Raw genomic sequence first — 26,420 nt, 5'->3', positions numbered from 1 at the left:
TAGTCTGGTGTGGGTGGAAGGGGGGCAGGGGTGAGAATGGGGGACTTCTATTTCATAGATGTAATCTGGAGGGGTGGGGGCGGGGGTGGGGAGTGGATACCAGATGGGATGGGCTTGTGGGTCTGATCTGGGGGGCGGGGGCGGGGGTGGGGAGTGGGGTGGGGATACCAAATGGAATGGGCCTGTGGGTTTCATCTGGGGGGGCGGGGGTGGGGGTGGGGAGTGGGGTGGGGATGCGGGTGGAGAGCGGGGTGGGGATATCAGATGGAATGGGCCTGTGGGTCTGATCTGGGGGGGCGGGGGTGGGGGTGGGGAGTGGGGTGGGGATGCGGGTGGAGAGCGGGGCGGGGATACCAGATGGGATGGGCCCGTGGGTCTGATCTGGGGGGGTGGGGCTGGGGGTGGGCAGTGGGGTGGGGATGCGGGTGGAGAACGGGGTGGCGATACTAGGCGGGATGGGCCTGTGGGTCTGTTGCCCCCCATCCATCCCCGTCCCTCTGTCCGTGTCCCAAATGGCCAGGCAGGAATCCTGGGGGCCTCCAGTTCCAACGCTGGCATCTCCGTCTGCCCAGCAGGCTGCCGGCCCTGCTCCCCAGAGGGCCGTGGGGGGGTCACCAGGTGGGGGGACCTGGGGACAAAGCACAGATGTCTCCTTAGTCACCTCCCCCGTCTTCCCAACCCCTCGAGGGTCCCACGTGTTCCCCCAGCCCCTCCCTCAACTCCCCCAGCTGGCCCACCAGATCCCCCCATTTCGGCTGGTCCCCTCATTCCAGCCTCTTCCCTCCGGGGGTCCCCCCTCCCTGCTCCCAGCTCTGGGCAGGGCTGTCCCCTCACTCCGCCCCCCTCCCCCCAGTGGGGTTGGGGACTGACCCCCAGCACACGATGGGTGGGGGAGAGTTGGGGGAGGGAGGTGCAATGAAAGATGGGTGTTAGATGGCCAGCATGGGGCCCATTGCTACAGAGGCCAGGACTATAGATGAAGCAGGCGCCATAGAGGCCAGGTTGGTTGCTATGGTGGCCAGTCATATGGAGGCCAGGCCGGTTGCTATGGAGGCCGGTGCTACGGAGGCCAGGCCAGTTGCTATGGAGGCCGGTGCTACACAGGCCAGGCCCCTTCCTATGGAGGCCAGGCCCGTTGCTATGGAGGCTGGTGCTACGGAGGCCAGGCCCGTTGCTATGGAGGCCGGTGCTACGGAGGCCAGGCCCGTTGCTATGGAGCCTGGTGCTATGGAGGCCAGACCCATTGCTGTGGAGGCCGGTGCTACGGAGGCCAGGCCCGTTGCTATGGAGGCCAGCACTATGGAGACTTGGCCTGTTGCTATGGAAAACGGGCCTCCCAGCCTGAGGGATCCAATGCCCCCCAGGACACCTGGAGTCAAGCCCCGTCCCCATCCCTTGCTCTCCCAGGCCCGGCTCCTCGCTCCCTGGGCTGGGAGCCACCCGCAGGCTGGGTCTGATCCCCCAAGGGCCGGACCCCAGTTTGACCGCTGATGGGCAGGTGGCCCCTTCCAGCACTCAAAGGTGACCCCCTCTGGCCAAAGGTCTTCAAGGCGCCGTCTGGGGGATCAGTGGGGTCACCCTCCCCCTGGGGACACAGGAATGGGGGGCGGGGGGGCCCCCAGATCCAACGTCACCTCATCTCAAGTCCTCACCTCCTCCAGCTGTACCCGGCCTCGGCCAGGACCAGCACCAGGGCCAGCAGGACCCCGACGGACAGGGACAGACGGACAATGTTAGCCAGGGAGTAATCCTGCCTCGGGGAGGGTACTAGAAGGAGGAGAGGGGCAGGAGTGAATGTACCATGCTGGGGAAGGCAGTCTCCCCACAGCTCCCTAGGGGAGACATGAGCCAGTCATCCCCCCAGGAACGTCTCCCCCCCAAACCTATAGGGAACCAATTTGATCTGCCGGCTCAGAGACCCCCCCGTACCTGTCCCCATGCTGCCCGGGTGGGGCAGAGTCATTGTCGTTCCAGGCTGAGACGGGTCGGTTCCCCCTGTGGGACCAGAACCAGCATCAATCGGGGGCCAGAGGGGTAAGGGGGAGAAACAGCAACTCAGCGATTGCCCTCACCCCGTGACTCAGCATCGATCCTCTCTGTCATTCCCGGGATGAGGGAGGGATTTTTGTGGCTGGGGACAATGTCGGCTGGGCAGCCCTTGGGTCCCAACTCCTATGTGTGTCCGCAGAGCGGGGACAGCCCGGGGGAGCATCCCCCTGGAAAAGGCCCCCTAATCTGCAGCTTCTCCTGGGGCCAAGGACCCCCCATCCCTCATCCCCAAATCTCCAGCAGCTGGGGAACCTCCTGGGTGTCCCCTTTGCTGGGACCCTGGGCTCAGGGCAGAACCTGGCTCTGGGCATCCTATCGGCACGGAGCCCCGCCGAGGGAGCGGATACTCCGAGCCGGGCCTCTCACCTGCTACCACCAGCTCCATGGGGTCGCTGGGGAGGGAGATGATCGGCGGCTCCGTCAGGCTCTCGTAGGTGCAGGTGTAGGTGCCCCCGTGCCTCTGCTGGACGTTGGCGATGCGGAATTCAGCCGTTGACCCAGTTGGCTCCTCGTGCCACTGTGCGACCCCTGCCCGGTACAGCTTGAACCGCACGCCCTGCCGCGGCCCATGGCAGGTGATGGAGACGTCCATCCCCGGCACGATCCTCCCGCTGGGGCTGAGGGAGATGGAGGGCTTGGGGTAGGGATCTGAGTTCGGGGAAAGAGAAAGAATCGACGTTAGACCCTATGGCTGACGGGATCCTGTGGCATCATCCCAGCACATCTGACCTGAAATAATCGGAGCGAAATGCAGGGCTGGAAGTGGTCATCTCGCCCAGCCCCCTGCGCTGAGCCTGGACCAAGTCAGCCTAGACCAACCCTGACAGGTATTTGTCCAACCTGTCCTTAAAAATCTCCAAAGACGGGGACTGCACAACCTCCGTTGGAAGCGAGCTGAACTTCCCTTTGAGTTAGAAAGCTTTCCCTAATAATCTCTTGCCGTAAACTGTGCTAAATTCTTATCCAGCTCTCGGTGGACAGGGAGAACAATTGATTGCCGTCCTCTGTACCATACCTGAAAACTTATCAGGTCCCCTCTCGGGGAAACGTGCCTGCTTCTTTCAACCTTTTCTGACTGGGTGTGGTTTCTAACTCTGGCCTCATCTTCGTTGCTCTCCCCTGGACTCACATCTTTCTTGAAATTTAGATCGACCCCCCTTGAAATTTAGATCGACCTAGCGACATGTGAAAAATTCATCCCCTAGCGATGGAGTTAAACCGAACTAATCCCCGGTGTGGACGCGGCTAGGTGGACCTTCCGTCAATCTAACTACTGCCGCTTGGGGTGGTGGATTACCTACATCTATGGAAAAACCTCCCGTGTCTTACCTGCAGCGTTTCTGTTAATACAGCCCAGAAAAACTTTTGCCTTTTCCACCCTAGAGTCGCGCTGTTGACTCATATTAAATTTGTGATCTGCTATAAAACCCACATCCGTTTCTGCAATCTGCGGTGTGGCTAGCCTCGTGCATTGGATTTTTCCTTCCTAAGTGTAGTACTTTGCACTTGTCTTTACTGAATTTCATCTTAGTGATTTCAGTTCTCCATAATCAATTTAATGACGTGTACATTAAAGTTAACACTATAATACCGTTTTGAAATGAAATTGAATAATAATAAAATAAATGCAATTTCAGTATACAATGTACATTAAGTTAAATTAACATTGTAATAAAATATGGAAACACAAAATGTTGACCTAAAATGTACATTAAAATAAAGTTTAATACTTTCATTTAAAAATGTAACAATAAAATAAATAAGATTTGCATTAAAGTTTTCATATTTTTAAATAATATTTTTTCCTACATTAAAATGAAATTTTAATTAGATTCTGAAATGAAATAAATGCAATTTCAAAATGCCATGTACATTAAGTTAAATGTATATTGTAATAACATATGGGAAAACAAAATAAAGAAATGTGGAAATAAAATGTATATTAAAAGAAAGTGTAATACATTCTGAAATGAAAGTGATAAGATTTACTTTAAAGTTTTCATATATTTTTGAAATAAAGTATTTTGTTCCTAAATTAAAATAACATTTTAAATAAATTCTAAAATGAAGAGAAATACACACAATTTCAAAATACCATGTACATTAAGTTAAATGTACTTTGGAATAAAATATGGAAATACATAAAATAATAAAGAAAATGTATATTAAAATAAAATGTAAAACATTTTGCAAGGAAAGAAATAATAAATAAGCTTTACATTAAATTTTTCATGTATTTTTAAATAAAATGATTCCCTTAAATTAAAATAAAATTAATAACATTCTGAAGTGAAAGAAATGGTTTTGAAATAAAATTTTCACAAAGTTTTACTAAAACTTTCAAGTCGAATTAATAAATAATTCTAATAAAAGAGTGATAAATCCTAATTACAAACTAAGTACAATTTCAAAATTGTATTACGCCACAATAACATTTGTGACACTAATGAAATTAGTCATTAATGACATAATCAATACAATCTGGAAATAAATGGATTCATAACTCTGATAATGCTGGTGTTACTTACCAGCTGAAGGGTGAGAATTTCAGAGGTGCCACCTGCATGGAGAAGAGCGAATTTAGTGCAGTGAAGAGAAAGGTCAGAGGAGATTTGATTCTGGTCTGTAAATTCCCACAGAGGGAGGAGAAAATCTGGTAGAGAGGGCACTTGAATCTAGTGGGCAAAGGCAGAAAAAGAGCATAGTAGTCAGGACTCCTGGGTTCTATCCCCAGCTCTGCGAGGGGAGTGGGATCCATTGGTTAGAGCAGGGGGTCTCTGGGAGCTGACATGCTTTGAAATGAAGAATACAGGACGCCGGGTTAAGGGGCTGGAGCAGGTGGTGCAGCAGAAGGGAGATAAACAAAGACACATCCTCACCCCATGTTGATCCCAGCAGAGGCAGGTCCAGGGCACGGGTCCGGTGCAGTGCGGAGGGAAGCACACAATTAATGTTATCACTATCACATCTTGCCTTGCTGGCGGTGGAATCCCTGGCCCGGCTCAGGGACCTTTGGCGCCAGGGGCTGCACAAACACAGAACAATGAACCTCGTCTCTCAGGGCTGCTGCACTCGAGTTATGAATTCGTCTCTAGTGGTTAGAGCGGGGGGGCTGGGAGCTAGGACGCCTGGGTTCTATCCCCAGCTCTGCGAGGGGAGTGCGGTCTAGTGGTTAGAGCGGGGGAGCCAGGACTCCTGGGTTCTGGTTCTAGGCTATAGCAGACAATTCCTCACCTGCTACCACCAGCTCTGCGGGGTCGCTGGGGAAGGAGATGACGGGTGGCTCCGTCAGGCTCTCATAGGTGCAGGTGTAGCTGCCCCCGTCCTCCCGCCGGGCGTTGGTGATGCGGAATTCAGCCGTCGACCCAGTCGGCTCCTTGTGCTCCCGCGCGACCCCCGCCCGGTACAGCTTGAACCGCACGCCCTGCTGCGACCCATGGCAGGTGATGGAGACGTCCATCCCCGGCGCGATCCTCCCGCTGGGGCTGAAGGAGATGGAGGGCTTGGGGTAGCGGGGCTCTGCAGTGGGAGGGAGATGGGCTGTGAGGCAAAGCGCCCTGTAGAGGAAAAGGTCCTGGGCCCCATTCCCATCCTCCCCTTCCGGACCACCCTGTCTGCCCCACCCTGGGGCCCACTGTCTATCCATCATCCCTCTAACCTCGAAACTACCCCCCATCCTGCTATGCTGCTGCCCCCTTCTTCTGAGATGAGGTGTCCCTCCGCCATCAAATCTCCCACTGATCTCATTGGATGAAGCTGTTTTCTGCAGGTGACTCACGAGCAGCAGCCAATGGGAGATGGGTCCAGACGACGCCTGCAATGAGAAGCGGGGTGTTCAATGGGGACGGGGGATGTGAAATCACATCCTGCCCTCCCCTGGGTTACCTCATCGAGGCCAGAGCCATGTGCCAGAGGGTGGGAGTTCGCAGCTGCTCTAGGCCTGAGTCTGCAGTCAGCCTGCACCAGATGTGGGGATGCATGGTTGTTAACACTGAACCCTAATGATGGCTGCCGTTGGTAGCTAGTTCCCTGGGTAAATCATGTTTTACACTCCTTGAGGGGGCTGCAGAATCTGGGAATCTGCCCCCGGACGCCAGAGTCCCTGCATGAGCCAGGGCCCCCTCTGGGGAATTTGCACCCCACTCACTGAGGAATCAGGGGTCCAGCTGTTGACTGGGGGTTGCTGTGCCCAGCCCAGAATTCACGGGGCATCGGGTATGAGGCCGGGCGCAGAGATGGGGACCACAGTGGGAAAAGGTGCCTGGCTCGGGGGCGGGTAAGTGTTGGGAGGCAGATTCCAACTGGGGTGTAGAATACGCCGGGGGGCAGGGGGGGCACACCTGCTTGTGCAGTGGGGAGCCACCAGTTTCCAGCAAGACCCCCCCATGCCCACCCTACCCAGGCACCATCCAACGGGGGGGACCTTCTCTGGGGGGGGGGGGGCAGCTAATGCAGCTGCTTCCAGGGACATCAATACTGGGCTCCAGGTCAAACCCAGCCCCACGCACGGCCCCACCACCCAGCCCCATCCTGGCTGACTGCCACCATTCCTCTGCCGCTGGCGTTAGGAAGTGCTCCCGGGGGTGGGTGAAGGGAGAGGTTGGGCCGGCTTGTGGGGAGAAGCAGAGGGCTGGGGGGGGGGGAGTGTGGGGGGAGCTGGTGGGCGTGGGGGGAGCTGTGGGGTGGGTAAGCAGGAGACTGTGTGGGGAGGAAGGGGGGCAGGTTGTGTCTGTGTTGGAGGGCTCTCCCTGGCTCCCCCCTCGCAATGGGGACCCGCCAAGGACTCAGGGAGGCTGAGCTGTCCCCGTCCCGTCCCCTTGGGGAGGAGAGAATGACCCCCAGGGGGGCGGTCAAGGCACCGGGGCACACTCACCGAGGGCGAAGAGCAGGGTGGGAGCGGAGCCCATGGTGCTGGGGACTCGGAGGAGCAGCTGGCACCTGGGAAGTGACGGGCACTGCGGCTGGCTCTGGGGAGGAAGTGCCTGGCTCGATGTCACAACAGGAAAATCCTTTCCCGGGGCCTCCCACCACCAACAGTCCAGATTTCACAACAGCCTCCACACGCCAGCCCCATGGTGGGGCTCTGGCTGGCTTGGAGGGGGTGGGGAAGGGGACATGGAGCCTCTCCCTTCTAGGGGGTGTCGGCTCTGATCTGCCCCCTGATTGGGGGACTGGCTGGCTCAGGAGGGGCACTCTAAGCAGGAGTTAAGGGAAACTGAGGCAACAGGGACATAGCCAATGACTGAGCACTTGGGGGAAGGCAAACAAGGGTCAATCGCGTCTCTCCAGGCTGATCTGTGGAGGCGGGCGCTGCCGGGGCCAGGACCTCTCTGGGGGTGTCTCATGCAGGGGCCAGGACGGTGGAGCCAGGAGGGGACCCCTCTTCTGCACACGGCTGAATGGCAGTAAAGCCTCATTCAATGGAAAACAGCCCCCAGGATTCAGAACTGCCCTGTTCTGTGTCCTAGCCCCCGCACTGCTCCTTGTTGAGCTGGAACCTCTGAGATGCGGCCACCTCTGGGGTGGGACATCTGCATGTACAGGGATTACTCATGGAGCGCCCCCTGCTGAGCCCCCCTGCACTGCTTGCCTTTCCTTGAACAGTCCGCGATCCAAGCCCCTGACCCCTTCCCGCCCTCCTTAGTGGCAGGTTTAACCCTTCCCTTGCTGGGCAGGGCACTTACTGGCTCGGGTTTTTCTGAAGCAGACGAAGGCCAGGAGGAGGAAGAGGAGGAGGAGGATGGCGGCTGCTGCGCTCACCCCGGCGGTGACGGGCCTGGGCAGATTCAGAGATGTCGGCGACCCCGATTCACCTGGGAACCAGCAGCAGCCCTGAGTGCTGGGAGCAGCTGGTCTGTTACCTGCCCCCCTCCCCCGCCCCTAACACCCAGGCAGCGTCCAAGGGGCTAGGACACCCCAGGGCACAGGCAGCAGAAAACTCTCTGGGGAGGATGTCGGCCTCCCTGGGGATTCAAGTGGGGTACAAGAAAGAAAGATTTGGGGGATTCTTGGCGCTAGGGGCCCTGGGCGGCAGGGAGTGGGGGGGGGTCCAGTGGGGGGCGTTCACCCCTGGCTGTCAGGCCTGCCCCAGTATCCCCGCACAGCAGCAGAGGGGCTGTCTATCGCCCCCTTTCCCCCCACACCTCTCTGTATCCACCCAGCCAGTGTCAGCACCCGGAGCCGGGTCCAGGTGGACGCTGGCTCTGAGCCAGGCTGAGCGTTCCCAGGCTGCCCCAGCGTCTGTCTGTCCAGCCCCCTCCTCACGGTGCCATCGCCCCAGCCAGGCCGAGCCAGGCCAGCTCCGGCCAAGGGGCCCATCTAGCCGGTCTCCCGCCTCCCACGCGGCTGGTCCTGGCTGCTTCGCAGGGGGGTCCAGGACACGCTCCCACGGTGTCGCTTGGCTGCGAGCAGGGACCGGCTGCCATTGGGGTGATAATAGCAGGGGTAGCTGCCCCCCTCTGCCCGGCTCACTTTGGGGATGGGAAATTTGACCCCAGCCGGGTCCGTGCCCCGCACGGCTGCGCTGCTGCCCCACCTTGTACAGAACAAACTCCAGACCCCGGCGCTGCCCCTGACACAGGACGGTCCCGGCTCCCCCAGCGTGACCCCCCTGCTGGGGTTCGGGGCCACGGAGAGTTGGGGGTAGCTGAGCTCTGCAGTGGGAAGGAGACGGGGCCTGAGACAAACCCCAGCACAGCCACCGCGCCAGCACAGAGGGGCAGCCACGGGGCAGAGACGGGGTCAGGGTCTCCCAGGATCTCACCCCTTCCCCCTATGCCTGCCTCCTAGGGGCTGATCTCCCCCCCGCCCAACCTTCACTGGCTGGACGTCCCACCTCATGGGCACAACCCCGGGGGTCTGGCTGAGGGTGGGGCAGGCAGCGGAGAGGCTGGGCTGGTCACTCACCTGCTACAATGATCTGCACAGGGTCACTGGGCTCTGAGTAGGCAACATCTCCTGTTCTGGGGCTATAACGACAGGTGTAGTTTCCCCTCTGTTCCCGTCTCACCCTGAGGATGGGAAATTCAGCCTCAGAACCAGCCGGGTCCGTGTATCTCAGGTAGTTCTCAACTCCATCTTTGTAGAGGTGGAACCTCTTGCCCCCGAACTGATGATGCCAACACCGGATGGTGACAATTCCTCCCATGGGGATCACCCCACTGGGGCTGACGGAGATGTCGGGTTTCGGGTACAGCCACTCTGGAGTCACAAACAAACAGGCATTAAGTGGGGGTGACACAAACCGCGTTGGTCTCATTCAATCCTCTGCCCGTCTGTCGCTCCAACATCTTACCCCACAGCCGTCCTGCGGTGCAGGCACGGCCCCGCGGCTCACAGCCGGGGTGAGACAAGAGAGGAAAAGGAGATTTCCAATCTCTGATTCCTGTTCTGCTCTCAGTTACCCAGGGTCAATTCAGCCCTTTCCCCATTGCAGTCAGGAGTGACTCCGGATTGACCCGGTGGGGCTGAGGTTATAACCTGGCCCTGCTCCCATTGCAGTCAGGAGTGACTCTGGATTGACCGGGGGGGCTGAGATCAGAATCTCCCTCTTTCTGTTGGTCTAACATTGCAGTAGAGCAGCAGCTCTGCTGGAGCTGGGCTGAACATGGATTATTCTTTACAATGTCCTAAAATCCACGTTTCTCAATTGCCTTGAAATGTGCTGTGCGCTGGGGGTGCGGGTCGGGTGCGTGGGACACATTTCGGTCACTAAAGCAAGCGGTTCCCAGGACAGGCCCCTGAAAAAACCTGTGTTTGCAGAATCCCCCGCTTGTTCTAACGTTATTTTGCCCACACCTGGAGCTCAAACTGTGGGTCTGACCCGCCCCAAACCGCTCTGAGCCGCTGGGGATTTGGCTCCGCTCGTGCATGGTGCTGACGGCCCCTTGGGGCTGCGATATTTCCAAAGCTATTCGGGGTGACGTGCAGAACGCCGGGTCGGGCTGAGCCTGACCCACGAGCGAAGCAGAGTGAAACGGGCGTGTGCAGCAAGACAAGGGGTGAGAAACAACGGGGCATCGCTACCGTCCCTCTGCGTGTCCTCGTCTTACAGCACAGCTCTGACTGACCTGTTCCTAGGGGCTATTGCCAGCCCCCCAGGCAGAGATTGGGGGTCACTGCGGGGGGCGGGTACCTTGACTCTGTATTTCTGGGGATCAGAGGATTGAGGGCAGCTGAATTCACCCTTTGTGGTGCCCATCCCTGCAATGAGTGCGGTGAGGTCTCAGTCACCACCTCTGGGTGTGGAAGGGAGCAGGGGATTCATAGGATCATCCCCTTGGGGGGATCTGCGTCCCTCCCGCCACCCATTTCCCTCGTCCTTAATGTGAAATTCCCCCAGCTGCCCCATTCCCACCGATACTCACGTCCCGACACCCCGCTCCGGCCGGGCAGCCAGCAGCCTGGAAAGGAGACGGCTCATTAGGGAACAGATCCCAGAGCAACTGGATCCTACACCCTGGTCTAAGATACCCCCTCCCCGCCCTGACACACGCCCCGGTCTCAGATCCCCCGCACGGACACACTCCCTGGCTGTCTCTGATACTCACCGAGGAGGAGGACGATGAGACCAGATGCCATGATGGGGAAGGGGGGCCCCTCAGCGCTGCCACCAACGCCCCAGTGTCCAGCTGCACCGAGCCCGAGGCCCGAGTGTGAGCAAAGTGAGGAACCGCATCCGGGCCTGCAGCCCCAGGAAGCCCGTGATGAGCTCAGCCCCTTTCTTCCCCATCAGACTGTTTCTCTGCAATCACCAGGCCCAATGTAGTGCAGTCACCAAAAAGTCAGCTCCATGCACCACCCAGAAAACCACATCCCCACACGCAGCTGCTCCCCCCACATGGGGGAACCAGAGGAGTTGGGGCCTCAGAGCCCCACATCACAGCTGCCCAGTGCTGGCACCAGCTGGGAACGGGGGAATCTCGGGAGGCGTCTAGAGGTGCCCAGGCTGCCCCGACCTTTTCCAAGGAACCCGTCTACCCTCCGTGGAGCAGGAGCTCAGAGCAGACAAGGGCACCTCCCCCTGCACACACACACACACACACACACACAGTGCCCCCCACAGAGCAACCCTCTCCCATGGGGCTGGGTGGAAATTCCTTCCTGACCTGACTGGGCCCAGCACCTGCCCTGGAACATGAGGGCTGAGCGGGCCTGGCCTGACCAATCTCCTTCTCAGGTAGCGTCGCTGCAGACGCTATTCTTAGCCCAGTGATGTGGGATAGAGACAGGATGGGGAATGGGGGAGTCGTGGTTCCCAGCCCCAGTGAGGGGGGAGGGTTAAATTTAGGTCCTGAGTTGTTAAAGGAGGAGCCAATAATTCTGGGAAAGGGGAACTTGGCCCAGAGCCGGCGCTCGGTTTCTGTTTCTGCTACTGCTGGTGAAATGCAGCATGAGCGTGATGATGCCTCGGCACCTACCCTGTAATATAGCCCGGCTGTGCGTGGGGACCTCACTGAGTCCCCGCTGCCGGCTCTCCCCGTCTGCCGGCGCCAACCGCTCCTGGCTCCCGCTGCTATTCAAATAACAAATATCACAGGATCTTTTTCATAGGATAAGGCGACAAGCCACGTTTATTGTGAATACAGAAATGTGATAAATAGGATCAATGAAAAAAGTATCAACCCTGGAACAACATCGATATTGTTCTTTACCTAGTGAAATAGGATCAATAATGTAAATACCGGGAAACCAGGATCAAGATTGTATCAATACCACAATTGCAGAGATTCTTGTTAATGAAGTGCTTTCGTTCACACTCACACACACAGACAGACATACACAGACAGGGAGACAGACACACACACACACACACACACAGGGGTCTCACAGATGTTACAGTTACCAGCCTCTCGGTGCTGGTGGCAGTCACTGGCCGGTGACTGCAGCACGAGGGTGAGGGCAAGGTTCTGCCGCTGCGCACGGGTGCTCCTGCCTGGTTGGTGATGTGGACCCGAACCTCCAGCCTTCATCTCTCTGCCCCATTTTACAGGGAAAAGACCCGACGTGAGTCTGTGGGTTTTTGCTCTGTCCTGCTGCATCTGCATTTGGTGAGATCCTTAATCACCCGCATTGTTGCAAGCCTGATCAGATTTTGTTCTTTGCAGTGGGCTGGCTCCAAAGTTATCCGGGTGGCTCCTCTTCGGCCAGTGGGAAAAGTTATTATCTTCGCTCCTTTCTTCCTCCCTCAAACCTTTCAGGTGAGGCTGGTGTTTTCTTCCTCTGTTTCGACATCCCTCACTCAGACCAATCGTTCAGTCACTCTCCCCGTCTGCACCGACCTCAGCTGCTCAGCCATTCACACTCAGTCACTCAGGGCCAACTCCTGGCTGAAGAATTCACAGATTATTTTTATAGCAAAACATTATTTCATTGTTGCCAGCGTCTTTCACCATTCGGTCGCTACGTTACATTTCACAGCGTCGCTGCTTCTACTTAAAACAGGGTTTTTACAAATATACTGAAAGTGGGTCAAATTAACAGGTAAACTGGTCAGTGGAGGGTTTTACAAACAATCTTACACCAACTAGAATCACAGAGAGCACAGACAGACCTGAGTTACTCTGCAGTAAATGGGTATTTGGAAAGGCTGAAGTGACCATTTCAAAGGGCAGAACAGTAGGAGTCAGTTCAGGTTTTAACTTTCCATTCAAGTTCAGGCTGACGCGTCTCTTGGTAGGAGGGGGGGGGGGGGTGTTTGTGGCTCTGTTCTTTCATGTACTTCATGAAAACAGGATCAGGCCGACACCGTCCCGCACCCAGTGCTGAGTCCCCCACGCGGGTCCAGGCAGGGCAGGGGACACCAGCGCGATGGAATGGGGTGGCAGCGGGAGGAGGGCAGCGTCCCCCCAGAATCTTCCCTCTCAGCAGAGTTCTCGGGGGCTGGCGCTGCGGGGGGGGGTGTCGCTCTTGGAGGCAGGTGCCCTGTGGCTGCAGGGGGCGCTCAGTGGGTGGCCCCCTGGCTCGTGCTGATGGCAGCGTATAGGCTGGGCTGGACGGGCTCGGGGGCCGGGGCTCCCCGCTTGGCGTGCAGCACCTGGTGATCCAGCTCTGCGTAGGTGAGTCCGTCAGGGTCGGGCTTATGGGGCTGAGAGGGGAGAGAGTCACTGGGGTGCGTGTGTGTACATGGGTGTGCAACGCCCCCTCCCCCCCACACACACGCAGAGCAGGGCCCAGCCCCTCCAGCACGGGGCACAGGGACACACACATGCCCTTGCAATGCCAGCTGGCGACCCCATAAGCCTAGCCCCTCCCATAAACCCATCCCCCACCCCAAAGCACAGGTAAGGCGGGGGAAGGGGTGGGGAGGGAGCTGCGGGGGTCCATGCGGGTCAAGGTTGGGGGTCAAGGGCCCGTGCGCGGACGTGGGACACTTACCGAGGTCTGTGGCTCTTTTCCTTCATTGACGGAGTCGTCTGCGGAACACAGACACCCGCTGAGACGCAGCCCGGCCAGCCCAGAGCAGAACCCCACACCCAGCTCTGACCCCTCCGTCCAGCCATGGGGCTCCGAGCCTGGTACAGCCACCCCCCCCCCCCCCGACACACACACAAGCGTGGGGCAGGATCATTAGCTCTGTGTTACAGACAGGAAAACTGAGGCCCAGAGGTGGCAGCAGGGTCTAGTGGGTTACAGCGGGGAGGGGCTGGGAGTTAGGACGCCTGGGTTCTCTCCCTGGTTCTGGCAGAGGAGTAGGGTCTAGTGGTTAGAAGAGGGGGGCTGGGAGCCAGGAGTAGATGGGGATTTCCCCCCCGATCACTGGCTGGGGAAATGCTGATGGAGAAGTGAAGGGGGGACACACAAAGCCCCAGGCTGGGGTGGGATAATGGGAGGCACACAGAGGGAGTGACGTAACCAGAGGGTGGCCCCCAGGAAGCTGGGGGGCGGGAGGGAGGCAGGAAGCTCCAGCGGGAACAACACACTCTGCTGACACCAGCTACCTCTGGGACTCTCTCCTTAGTCCTGCCCAGCAGCTGCTGTAAATGAGGCCCCGCCCATGTGGGTGGAGCCCCCCAAAAGCCCCGCCCCTTCCAGCAGTGTAGTACCCCCTGTGGTGCATTACTCACAGACAGGTTCCTGCTGGGCTGGACCCTTCAATGCCCCCAAGGGGCTGGCACTAAAAGAGAGAAAATATATTTGAAAATGTCATAGCCCCCCACTCGCAAGGAGATTCCCCAACACACCCATAGAGCCTGTCTCATGCTGTCCCCTGTTCCCAAATCCCCCACTGCCCTAACCACTAGACCCCACTCCCCTCCCAGAACCAGGGAGAGAACCCAGGAGTCCTGGCTCCCAGCCCCCCTGTTGTAACCACTAGACATCCCCCCCTCGCCCTCCCACAGCTGGGGATAGAACCCAGGAGTCCTGTCACTCTGCGCTGGTCCATCGGGAAGAGCCGGGATTCCTACCTGCTCGTTCTCGGGGCAGATCCTTTTCCTGCAGAGGGACACAAACCAGAATCCCCCATGAGTCGATCAGGATCCCCCCGTACCAGCACCCGGCCATTCACCCCCTACAGGGCAGCAGGGATGGGGTGTCGGGGGGGGGGATCCCCTTTGCTCCTGGTGCTGAGCCTGGATCCCTGCTAGGGTGAACCGGGCTGTTCCCAGAACAGACCAGCAGGGGACAGCGCAGCACCATAGTATGTGCGGGGGCAGGTCCAGATTAATTTGGGGGGCTTTTTCTGTCCCCAATCCTCCCTCACTAGTGACTCGTATGATGAGCCGGATCCACAGGCCGGTCGTCTCCCCGGGTATCTGAGATGCACGGTGCTGGTGGGTCTGGATACAGGGACCCCTCGCCCGGCTCTGAGATGCAGCCACCTCTGGGGTGGGACATCTGTGTGTACAGGGATTACTCATGGAGCGCCCCCTGCTGAACCCCTCACCGCCCCCCCCCCTTAGCGGCAGGTTTAACCCTTCCCTTGCTGGGCAGGACACTTACTGGCTTGGGTTTTCCTGAAGCAGATGAAGGCCATGAGGAGGAGGAAGAGGAGGAGGAGGATGGCGGCTGCCGCACTCACCCCGGCGATGACGGGGCTGGTCGGATTTGGAGATGTCGGCAACCCCGATTCACCTGGGAACAGCAGCAGCCCTGAGTGCTGGGAGCGGCTGGTCTGTTACCTGTCGCCCCCCGCCCCTAACACCCAGGCAGCGTCCAAGGGGTTAGGACACCCCAGGGCACAGGCAGCAGAAAACTCTCTGGGGAGGATGTCGGCCTCCCTGGGGATTCAAGTGGGGTACGAGAAAGAAAGATTTGGGGGATTCTTGGCGCTAGGGGCCCTGGGCGGCAGGGAGTGGGGGGGTCCAGTGGGGAGCGTTCACCCCTGGCTGTCAGGCCCGCCCCAGTATCCCTGCACAGCAGCAGAGGTGCTGTCTATCATCCCCTTTCCCCCCACACCTCTCTGTATCCACCCAGCCAGTGTCAGCACCCGGAGCCGGGTCTCGGTGGACGCTGGCTCTGATCCAGGCTGAGCGTTCCCAGGTTGCCCCAGCGTTTCTGTCTGTCCAGCCCCCTCCTCACGGTGCCATCGCCCCAGCCAGGCTGAGCCAGGCCAGCTCCGGCCAAGGGGCCCATCTAGCCAGTCTCCCGCCTCCTACGCGGCTGGTCCTGGCTGCTTCGCAGGGGGGTCCAGGACACCCCCCGTGGTCAGCGATGGGCTCAGCTGCCCCGAGAGGAGGACGCCGCCCTCCGGCTGCCCCGTTAGCAGCGGGTTTGTGTCTGGAAGCAGCAGATTTCGCTGCCTTCCCAGATCCCAGCGGGATGGGCTGGGAGGAGTCACTGCCCCTGTGAACAGCCTCCAGCCCTTGCCCTGGGCAACAGCTGGGGGCGGGGGGTGGAGGAGCTCTTCAATCCCTGACTCATAGATTCCCCCCTGGCCTGGCTACCTTGGCTGGTGTAACCCGGGTGGGTGGGAGCCAGTGTCATTCCAGGCTGGGTCTGTTTGTGTCCCCCTGTGGGAATCGAACCAGCATCTGTCGAGGAGAGGCTGAAACAGCGATTCAGCAAACGCACACCACCCACTCCGCCCCACAACTCAACATCAGTCCTCGGGGGTGGGGAATGTACGTGGCTGGGGACGGAGCCGGCTCAGGAGCCACAGCCTGGGCCCTGGATCCTCAGTGCATCCCCGGGGTGGGGGCAGCATCTCCCTGGGAAAGGCCCCTGCCCTACAGCTCCCCGTGGGGCAGGGATCCCCCCTCCCTTGGCCCGAATCTCCAAATGCTGATACTCCCCCTGGCTGGGGAACCCCAGTGACTCCGTCCCTGATCCACGGCCGGGCGGCCCCTCTCTGGGCTCTAGGGCTCAGGGCAGAGCCTGGCTCTGGGCGTCCCATCGGGGCTGAGCCCCTCTGAGGTCCGGCTGGGAGTGGGGCTGGCAGTGGGGAGGCCGGGCCTGGCCCCGCACCTGCTACCACCAGCTGCATGGTGTCGCTTGGCTGCGAGCAGGGACCGGCTGCCATTGGGGTGATAACAGCAGGGGTAGCTGCCCCCCTCTGCCCGGCTCACTTTGGGGATGGGAAATTTGACCTCAGCCGGGTCCCCACACCGCCCCGCCTTGTACAGAACAAATTCCAGACCCCGGCGCTGCCCCGACACCGGAGGGTCCCGGCTCCCCCCAGGGTGACCCTCTCCACCCCCCGCTGGGGCTCAGGAACACGGAGAGTTTGGGGTAGCTGAGCTCTGCAGTGGGAAGGAGACAGGGCCTGCGACAGACCCTGACACAGCCACCGCACCCCGTCCCCAGCATGGAGGGGCAGCCACGGGGCAGAGACAGGGTCAGGGTCTCCTCTTGGGTCCAGGGCACCAAGCACACCAGGCTGAGATCTCATCCCCTCCCCCAATGCCTGCCTCCCAGGGGCCGAGATCTCCACCCTCCCTACACCCACCTCCAGGGGGCTGATCTCCCCCCCCAACCTTCACTGGCTGGACGTCCCACCTGCTGGGCGCCAGGGCTCAAGGACACTCCCTGGGGGTCTGGCTAGCGTGGGGGAGGCAGCGGAGAGGTTGGCCTGGATCACTCACCTGCTACAATGATCTGCACAGGGTCGCTGGGCTCTGAGTAGGCAACATCTAGTGTTTTGGTGCTATAAGAACAGGTGTAGTTTCCCCTCTGTTCCCGTCTCACGCTGCGGATGGTAAATTCAGCCACAGAACCAGCCGGGTCCGTGTAATTCAGGGGGTTCCCATCTCCATCTTTGTAGAGGATGAACCTCATTCCCCCGTACTGATGACGCCAACACCGGATGATGACGTTTCCCCCCATGGGGATCACCCCACTGGGGCTGATGGAGATGGAGGGTTTGGGGTACAGCCCCTCTGGATTCACAAACAAACAGGCATTAAGTGGGGGTGACACAAACCGCGTTGATCTCATTCAATCCTCTGCCCGTCTGTCGCTCCAACATCTTACCCCACAGCCGGGGTGAGACACAGGAGAGGAAAAGGGGATTTCCAATCTCTGATTCCTGTTCTGCTCTCTGTTATCCAGGGTCAATTCAGCCCTTTCCCCATTGCAGTCAGGAGTGACTCCGGATTGATGCCGGGGGACTGAGGTTATACCTGGCCCTGCCCCCATTGCAGGCAGGAGTGACTCCGGATTGATGCCGGGGGACTGAGGTTATACCTGGCCCTGCCCCCATTGCAGGCAGGAGTGACTCCGGATTGACCAGGGGGCTGAGACCAGAATCACCCTCTTTCTGTTGGTCTAACATTGCAGTAGAGCAGCAGCTCTGCTGGAGCTGGGCTGAACATGGATTATTCTTTACAATGTCCTAAAATCCACGTTTCTCAATTGCCTTGAAATGTGCTGTGCGCTGGGGGTGCGGGTCGGGTGCGTGGGACACATTTCGGTTACTTAAACAAGCGGTTCCCAGGACAGGCCCCTGAATAAACCTGTGTTTGCAGAATCCCCCGCTTGTTCTAACATTATTTTGCCCCCACCTGGGGCTCAAACTGTGGGTCTGACCTGCCCAAAACTGCTCTGAGCCGCTGGGGATTTGGCTCCGCTCGTGCATGGTGCTGACGGCCCCTTGGGGCTGCGATATTTCCAAAGCTATTCGGGGTGACGTGCAGAACGCCAGGTCGGGCTGAGCCTGACCCACGAGCAAAGCAGAGTGAAACGGGCGTGTGCAGCAAGACAAGGGGTGAGAAACAACGGGGCATCGCTACCGTCCCTCTGCGTGTCCCCATCTTACAGCACAGCTCTGACTGACCTGTTCCCCGGGGCTATTGCCAGCCCCCCCGGCAGAGATTGGGGGTCACTGCGGGGGGCGGGTACCTTGACTCTGTACTTCCTGGGGGTCAGAGGATTGAGGGCAGCTGAATTCACCCTTTGTGGTGCCCATCCCTGCAATGAGTGTGGCGAGGTCTCAGTCACCACCTCTGGGTGTGGAAGGGAGCAGGGGATTCATAAGATCATCCCCTGGGTGGGGAGGGGGGGGAATATGTGCCCCTGCCCCCACCCATTTCCCTGGTCCTTAATGTTCAATTCCCCCAGCTGCCCCAATCCCACCGATACTCACTTGCCGACACCCCGCTCCGGCCGGGCAGCCAGCAGCCTGGAAAGAAGACGGCTCGTTAGGGAACAGATCCCAGAGCAACTAGATCCTACACCCTGGTCTCAGATACCCCCTCCCCGCCCTGACACACGCCCCGGTCTCAGATCCCCCCCACGGACACACTGCCTGGCTGTCTCCGATACTCACCGAGGAGGAGGACGATGAGACCAGACGCCATGATGGGGCAGTGGGGGCTCCTCAGCGCTGCCACCAGCGCCCCGGTGCCCAGCTGCCCTGAGCCCGAGGCCCGAGTGCGAGCGAAGTGAGGAACTGCATCCGGGCTGCAGCCCCAGGAAGCCTGTGATGAGTTCAGCCCCTTTCTTCCCCATCAGATGGTTTCTCTGCAATCACCAGGCCCAATGTACCGCGGTCAGCAAAAAACCAGTTCCCTGCACCACCCAGCAAACCACATCCCCACACGCAGGTGCCCAGGCCCCGCCCCCACATGGGGGAACTAGAGGAGTTGCGGCCTCCCAGCCCCACATCGCAGCTGCCCAGTGCAGGCACCAGCTGGGAACGGGGGTATCTCAGGAGGCTTCTAGAGGTGCCCAGGCTGCCCCAACCTTTTCCAAGGGGTCCGTCTATCCTCCGTGGAGCAGGAGGTCAGAGCAGACAAGGGCACCTCCGTCCACACACATACACACACAGTGCCCCCCACAGAGCAACCCTCTCCCATGGCGCAGGGCGGAGATTCCTTCCTGACCTGGTTGGGCCCAGCGCCCACCCTGGAGCATGAGGGTGGAGGGGGCCTGGCCTGGCCAACCTTCTTCTCAGGTAGCATCACTGCAGACGCTGTTCTTATCCCAGCGATGTCGGATGGAGACAGGATGGAGAATGGGGGAGTCGTGGTTTCCAGCCCCAGTGAGGGGAGGAGGGAGGGTTAAATTTAGTTCCTGAGTTGTTAAAGGAAGAGGCAATAATTCTGGGAAAGGGGAACTCGGCCCAGAGCCGGTGCTCGATTTGTTTCTGCTACTTCTGGTGAAACGCAGCATAAGTCTAATGATGCCTGGGCACCTACCCTGCAATATAGCCTGGCTCTGGGTGGGGAGTGAGGGCTGGGAGCCGGGACTCCTGCGTTCTCTCCCCGGCTGTGGCGGGGCAGTGGGGTCTAGTGGTTGGAGGTGTAAGCGGGGGAATGGGCCCGCTATTGTGGGGAACATTCCTTGCTTGTACACTACCCGGTGGAGTTGGCTAGCAAAAGGATCTGTGTCCCTGCTCCCACTGTCTTTACCCAGAGGCCCCACCTTAGCTCACGGGCTCCCCTCCTGCTCCCCTGTGTGGTGGGGTGCCTGTAACCCCGACAAGGCTGGACCCAGGATTCCTGGGGCTCAATCTCCAATCTTGCTGTGGTCCCTTAAGGCAGGGGCTAGGGTGTCCCCACTCCGGGCACTAACTCTGCACTGACCCACTGCTCATTGCACACAACACAACGCAATGCAATGTATTACACAAACAGCGATCAAATCAATTAACAAACTAGGAAAAGAGGAGAAAGGTGAAAGGAAAACACCCAGCACTGCCCCCTGGCCCGGGGCACCACACACCGTGTCTCTGGGGTTCACAGTCTGTCACACGTTGCAGGCCCACTGTCCAGCCCCTGGCTATGCTGCAGGGATGCAGAGTCAGCCCCCTGCTCTGCCAGTAGCCGCACACTCCCAGGGTCCCCTTCGCTCTCCCCAGCTGCTCACCACACCCAGCTCCAGACGCTCCTGCCCCAGCTCGCTCTGCTCCGTGCAGCTGCGCTTGGCTCTCTGGGATGCCCCTCTGCTCTGTGCTGTGGGTCGGGTCAGCTCAGCTCCATTCAGCTTCTGTGCTCCTCTTCCAGCCTTCCAGCTGCTGGCTGCTTTCTCCTTAGCTCCCCTCAGTTCTGCCCCAGCCCCGCAGCTCCAACTCACATGGAGGGCCAGGCTCCCCCCAAACCCTCCTGGCTCCCTCAATGGCCTGTCTGCCTTGTCAATCAGGCTGGCTTGAGTTGGCCTCTCTCCACTGGCCCTGGGGGCTGTGTCCGCTCCAGGGTCCTGTTTCCTCCAGAAATGGCCAATCAAAAAGACCCACTAAGTTTCAGTGAGGGGCTAGTAGAGCCTCACAGAGCAAAGGATCCAGATTCGAGCCAGCCCCTAGAGGTGAAAGGCCCCGTGTCCCCTTCCCCAGCCCATCCCCGGGGCAGCGGGTCTGCATGGCTCAGGGCCCTGGGCAGAGCTCACAGGGCCGATGGCTGAGCTGAGTTTCCCTCTTTGACCTCAGGATGCTGCGACAGAGACACGGTTCCCTCCTTGGCGATCACCCCTCTGGGGCTAAGGGAGATGGAGGGTCCAGGCACAACAATCGCTGCGTTCACACACACACAGGAGAGGGGGAGACACAAACCCCACCCTGTGTCTGGAACCAGCCCTTAGCTCCCAGCCCCAGGGACAGCCCCAGGACTGACGGACACCTCAGGGCATCTACAGGAAACCTGTGCGCTGGATTCTGATCTCAGCCCCCTGGGTTAAATCCGGGGGCTGATTTGAGTTTTAGGGGAAAGAAACAAGGTTGAACTCAGCTTTTCTCCTCCCCCATTCGTAACTTTCCCCCAGTCTCCCTAGCCTTCCTCACTGATACTCACCCCCCCACCCCACACACACACACCCTGTGCTGCAACCCGGCCAGCCAGCAACCTGGAAAGGAAATGGCTCATTAGACACAGGATCCAGAGCCACTGGGTCCTACATCCTGGTCTTGGATCCTTCCCCTCCTCCGCCATGGGCACAGTCACCAAGGAAGTGGATGGTGAGGGCAGATGTCTGTATGGGGCAGTGAGGGGCCCTCAGAGCTGCCACCGACACCCCAGAGCCCAGCTCCACCTCAGCGAATGAGGCGCTGAGCCAGAGGCTCCAGCCACAGGAAGCTGGTGATGACTCGTCTTTCTAATCTGCCAGACAAATCTAGCATGGCCAAAGTGAGCAGAAGTCCCTGCAACACCCCGGAAATCCTGGGCCCATCAGCCTGGCCAAGCACCATGCAGGTCGCAGCTTGTCCCTGTCTCTGCGGGGAGGGAGGACAGGAAACTTTCACTGTGACATTTCCTGCCGCTGGAGAGTCGACTCTGCAGCTTCCCTCTCAGCCTGCAAACCTGCCCACGTGCGACACAAGCCGTGGCACCGTGCGAGGCGTGGGGGCGATGGGGAACGCCTGGGTTTGCTGCCCCTGGCCCCACAGCTGGGCGGTGAGGACGGCTTGACGCTGTAACACCTGCTTCTAAGGGGCTTTTCTCAGCGCGTGAATTGAATAAACCAGGTTCAAAAGAAAATCGGAGAAAGAGAAATTCCAACCCGTGGCCCTGATGGGTCACCAGCCGGGAGACAGCCAGGGACCATCCCAGTGCCTGCAGAGACCCTGCACCTCGAGCTGAAGGGGAAACGGTGAGTGGTTTGTGGCCGGGCCACTGGAGAGGGATGTGAGACAGGCTCTGTTTGTACAGCCATTGGCTAGAAGCAGCAGAAAGTTGGGACCAGAGAACTGTGACTGTCCCTGGCTCCGGGAGGGCAGTGGGGTGCAGTGGTTAGCGCAGGGGGCTGGGAGCCAGGACCCGGTGTCACTGTGGTGCAGCACCCGCCCGTCGCTCTGACACACCTGGTAACGCCAGCGGCACCGCCACATGGAGCCGCGTTACAGGTGACTCAGCCCCAATGGGCCCAGGCAGTTGAAGGGGTTTGTAAACTCTCTCTGTCTCCGACGCTACACAGGGCCAGGGGAGCCGGGCTCCTTTCAAACCACGCCCTTCGTTTTACTCGGCTCCTGGGCACACCCCAGAAGCAGCCGTTCGAAGGGAAGCTTTTTGGGTTAAACACACTGTGACCCGTCCGTGCCCAGGGCAGCCACCTGAGAATGCCAAGATCAGGGCAGGCTGCAAACGGAGAGCAGGTTCTCCCAGCGCTGGTGGGTGACACTGAAGTCAGGCTTCCCAACCAGCCACGAACTGCTTCCGATTCCCCACACTGGTTACCAAGAAGCCAGTCCACAAATGCCCACAGCCCCTTTCCTGCATTCCAGTTCCTGGCTCCCAAATCAGCCTCTAGGTCCAGTAAAGAGACCAGTCATTTAAACTCTCTGCTCTTTACTGGAAAGGTTACCCATGACCTCAAAGGGTCAGTCACAGCACCAGAGCAATATCAGTCTGGATCTTACCCAAAATACCCCACTGCCAGCCAATCCTTTAGTCACTGAAACTAAAGGTTTGTTGTAAAAAGAAAGAAACAAACTATGGGAGAAATGTTAAAGGGTCAAAGCAAATCAGACACATACAAATGATTGAAAGTCCATATCCATCCAGTCTCTGGGAGAATTGTGGAGTTGCAGCTTGTACAGTTCCTCTGGTGCACATCCAACGCCTGGATGGGTCTAAGTCCTTCGGTTCAGTTGCAAGTGAATTGATCCAGAGGCAGGTGTGTGTCTGTATCTGAACAGGAACAAAGACAAAATGGATTCTGTGGCTTGGCCTTATATACCCTCTGGGCCTGGCCAGGCTGTCTTGTGCAATGTTACAAGAACTAAAATGGAGTCCAGAGTCACATGGGCCAGTCCTGGTCACTCTTCAGCTGTGCCTTCAGGTTCTTCCTGGGCCCCTTGCATCCCTGAGTGTCTTAATGGGCCATCAAGCAGGTATTGTCCTGCTGCCTCTCAGTCTGGGGTGTGTCCCAGCCAGCACAGTTTAAAACACAGATATATGAAATATATCCATAATTGCCATTTCACATATGACACATGAACAGAAGTGTTATCATCTCACTCAGCACATCACATCCTTTTAACAGTACCTGACCTGCCACATCTCACATGAATCGTTACGGTTTTGACATATTAATGTTACACAATACAGTAAATGCCTCCTCAAACCAGCCAGCGTGACACACACGCAGGAGGAATCCAGCGAGGCCTTTCCACTGAGACGGGGGCTGCATGGCCGCGGGCGACAGCCAGAGTCAGAGCAGCTCAAAGTAGCTGAGCCTCTTGTTTGCAGAACCGCCCGGCTCCGGGGAGCAGGAAACGAGTCATTTGACGGGCAGGGTGGCCGCCTGGTCCCTAGCAAACAGGGGTCGCGAAGTGGAGGAGAGACAGGCTGCAAACGGCAGGTGAAATCCAGCTTCGGGTGAAGGCGTTGGCGCGCGGGATGTGGATTAGCCAGAAGCGGGTGCATTGGCTGGCAAGCGACCCCAGCCCCTGCTGCTCGGAGCCTGCGTGGCTACAGTCCGGTCAGAGCAGTCCTGGGCTTGGACCCGTTCTCCTCAGGCAGGGCAGGTTGGGATGGGCTCGACACACCTGACTTCGGGATCTGCTGGGAAGCCGGACGTGTGAGTTGGCGAGGAAGAAAGAGGCAGCAGGGCAGAAAATAACACAGCTAAAAAGGGGAAACAGCCCCGGGTTTCCAGCGCCTTTGTGTGCTGCTAATCAGCTCTGCCCGCTGGCGCGCTGGGCGCTGGATGGCGCAGCAATGGCCTCACGTCCAGCTCGCAGAGGGGAAACGAAGTGCCTTAAACCAGAGCAAGGCCGGCCGGCTCCGTCCTGTCCGTCAGGGTGACGGTGACCCTGCTGCCTTCCCCCCACGCTGGGGCAGCCAGGCTGTAGTGGGGGGGACGTTGAAAGTGGGGGGCACCTCACCTAGCATCCGCCCCTCCTCCATCCACGGGCAGCCTCGGCCAGGATCAGGGCCAGGGCCAGCAGGACCCCGGTGCCGATGGCCAGGCGGGCGACATTGCCCCAGGTGTAATCTGGGGATGACAAAGAGGGAGGGGGGTTGGTGCTGTCAGACCAATGGGGCTCCCTCCTCCCTCCTGTACCCCCCATAAACAGGAAGCCTCGACAGCGCCCCACACCCATCCCCCCACACCCGGCTGTGTCTGTGTGTCCCCGTGCGCACCCCTCCATCCATCCCACCGCAGTGTGCCCCTCCCTGTGCTGTCTGGGCCCCACAGACCCATAAAAACTGCATCCATTCCCCCAGCCAGCCCAGCCCTTCCTGGCTTCCCCGGGGGCGGCTCCATGGTGTCGCTTGACTGTGACCAGGGACCGGCTGCCATTGGGGTGATAATAGCAGGGGTAGCTGCCCCCCTCTGCCCGGCTCACTTTGGGGATGGGAAGTTTGACCCCAGCCGGGTCCCTGCCCCGCGCGGCTGCGCTGCTGCCCTGCCTTGTACAGAACAAACTCCAGACCCCGGCGCTGCCCCCAACACTGGAGGGTCCCGGCTCCCCCCAGGGTGACCCCCCCACTGGGGCTCAGGGAGACAGAGGATTGGGGTAGCTGAGCTCTGCTGTGGGAAGGAGACGGGGCCTGAGACAGACCCCGGCACAGCCACCGCGCCCCGTCCCCAGCATGGAGGGGCAACCGTGGGGCAGAGACAGGGTCAGGGTCTCCTCTGCAGTCCAGGGTACCAGGCCGAGGTCTCACCCCTCCCCCCATACCTGCCTCCCAGGGGCCGAGATCTGCCACCTCCCTACACCCACCTCCAGGGGGCTGATCTCCCCCCACAACCTTCACTGGCTGGACATCCCACCTGCTGGTCGCCAGAGCTTCGGGACACTCCCCGGGGGTCTGGCAGGGGGTTGGGGAGGCAGCGAAGAGGCTGGGCCGGGTCGCTCATCTGCTACAATGATCTGCACAGGGTCGCTGGGCTCTGAGTAGGCAACATCTCCTGTTCTGGCGCTATAACGACAGGTGTAGTTTCCCCTCTGTTCCCGTCTCACGCTGAGGATGGGAAATTCAGCCACCAAACCAGCCGGGTCCATGTATCTCGGGTAGTTCTCAACTCCATCTTTGTAGAGGAAGAACCTCATGCCCCGGTACTGCTGATGCCAACACCGGATGATGACCTTTCCCCCCACGGGGATCACCCCACTGGGGCTGACGGAGATGGAGGGTTTGGGGTACAGCCCCTCTGGATTCACAAACAAACAGGCATTAAGTGGGGGTGACACAAACCGCGTTGGTCTCATTCAATCCTCTCCCCGTCTGTCGCTCCAACATCTTACCCCACAGCCTTCCCCGGGGTGCAGGCACAGCCCCGCGGCTCACAGCCGGGGTGAGACACAGGAGAGGAAAAGGAGATTTCCAATCTCTGATTCCTGTTCTGCTCTCAGTTACCCAGGGTCAATTCAGCCCTTTCCCCATTGCAGTCAGGAGTGACTCCGGATTGACCCGGGGGCTGAGATCAGAATCACCCTCTTTCTGTTGGTCTAACATTGCAGTAGAGCAGCAGCTCTGCTGGAGCTGGGCTGAACATGGATTATTCTTGACAATGTCCTAAAATCCACGTTTCTCAAGTTGCCTTGAAATGTGCTGTGCGCTGGGGGTGCGGGTCGGGTGCGTGGGACACATGTCGGTTACTTAAACAAGCGGTTCCCAGGACAGGCCCCTGAATAAACCTGTGTTTGCAGAATCCCCCGCTTGTTCTGACATTATTTTGCCCACACCTGGGGCTCAAACTGTGGCTCTGACCCGCCCCAAACCACTCTGAGCCGCTGGGGATTTGGCTCCGCTCGTGCACGGTGCTGACGGCCCCTTGGGGCTGCGATATTTCCAAAGCTATTCGGGGTGACGTGCAGAACGCCGGGTCGGGCTGAGCCTGACCCACGAGCGAAGCAGAGTGAAACGGGCGTGTGCAGCAAGACGAGGGGTGAGAAACAACGGGGCATCGCTACCGTCCCTCTGCGTGTCCTCGTCTTACAGCACAGCTCTGACTGACCTGTTCCCCAGGGCTATTGCCAGCCCCCCAGACAGAGATTGGGGGTCACTGCAGGGGGCGGGTACCTTGACTCTGTACTTCCTGGGGATCAGAGG

The 26,420-nt window shown here is 58.9% G+C and overlaps 2 protein-coding genes and 1 long non-coding RNA gene across 3 annotated transcripts; all 3 read right to left on the bottom strand.

The window, feature by feature from the left end:
- Positions 1-491: 491 nt before the first annotated feature.
- Positions 492-25,644, bottom strand: LOC137155927 (immunoglobulin superfamily member 1-like). Its single transcript, XM_067552402.1, has 11 exons — positions 25,138-25,644; positions 24,271-24,354; positions 18,755-18,841; positions 18,572-18,607; positions 17,073-17,366; positions 14,992-15,123; positions 8,956-9,249; positions 7,734-7,862; positions 2,416-2,697; positions 1,930-1,995; positions 492-628 (listed from the first exon to the last, which is right to left on the bottom strand). Exons 1-11 carry the CDS (start codon positions 25,574-25,576, stop codon positions 612-614), a joined length of 1,860 nt encoding a protein of 619 aa, XP_067408503.1. The 5' UTR covers positions 25,577-25,644; the 3' UTR covers positions 492-611.
- Positions 2,671-6,979, bottom strand: LOC137155957 (T-cell-interacting, activating receptor on myeloid cells protein 1-like). Its single transcript, XM_067552433.1, has 5 exons — positions 6,923-6,979; positions 5,828-5,863; positions 4,929-5,568; positions 4,578-4,609; positions 2,671-2,697 (listed from the first exon to the last, which is right to left on the bottom strand). The coding sequence occupies exons 1-3, from the start codon at positions 6,954-6,956 to the stop codon at positions 5,258-5,260; spliced, it is 381 nt and encodes a 126-aa protein (XP_067408534.1). The 5' UTR covers positions 6,957-6,979; the 3' UTR covers positions 2,671-2,697; positions 4,578-4,609; positions 4,929-5,257.
- LOC137155704 (uncharacterized) lies at positions 12,825-14,166 on the bottom strand. Its single transcript, XR_010920598.1, has 3 exons — positions 14,115-14,166; positions 13,426-13,463; positions 12,825-13,135 (listed from the first exon to the last, which is right to left on the bottom strand). It is a non-coding gene; the product is annotated as an uncharacterized lncRNA (long non-coding RNA).
- Positions 25,645-26,420: the final 776 nt, after the last annotated feature.

Source organism: Emydura macquarii, unplaced genomic scaffold, assembly GCF_026122565.2.
Source record: "Emydura macquarii macquarii isolate MOO-44397 ecotype Brisbane River unplaced genomic scaffold, CSIRO-AGI_Emac_v2 contig_1386, whole genome shotgun sequence".
NCBI lineage: Eukaryota > Metazoa > Chordata > Testudines > Chelidae > Emydura > Emydura macquarii.
This window is presented reverse-complemented; position numbering and strand designations above follow the sequence as displayed.

Coding starts and splice junctions, on each gene's coding strand:
- LOC137155927 (XM_067552402.1), bottom strand. CDS start 25,576: ATGAGACCAACGCGGTTTGTGTCACCCCCACTTAATGCCTGTTTGTTT. Junction 2,698..7,733: donor CTTCAGAAAAACCCGAGCCA/GTAAGTGCCCTG, acceptor CCCCGAACTCAG/ATCCCTACCCCAAGCCCTCC. Junction 1,996..2,415: donor CATGGAGCTGGTGGTAGCAG/GTGAGAGGCCCG, acceptor CTGGTCCCACAG/GGGGAACCGACCCGTCTCAG.
- LOC137155957 (XM_067552433.1), bottom strand. CDS start 6,956: ATGGGCTCCGCTCCCACCCTGCTCTTCGCCCTCG. Junction 5,864..6,922: donor CACCCTGCTCTTCGCCCTCG/GTGAGTGTGCCC, acceptor TTCTCATTGCAG/GCGTCGTCTGGACCCATCTC. Junction 5,569..5,827: donor TCTCCCATTGGCTGCTGCTC/GTGAGTCACCTG, acceptor CTCCCACTGCAG/AGCCCCGCTACCCCAAGCCC.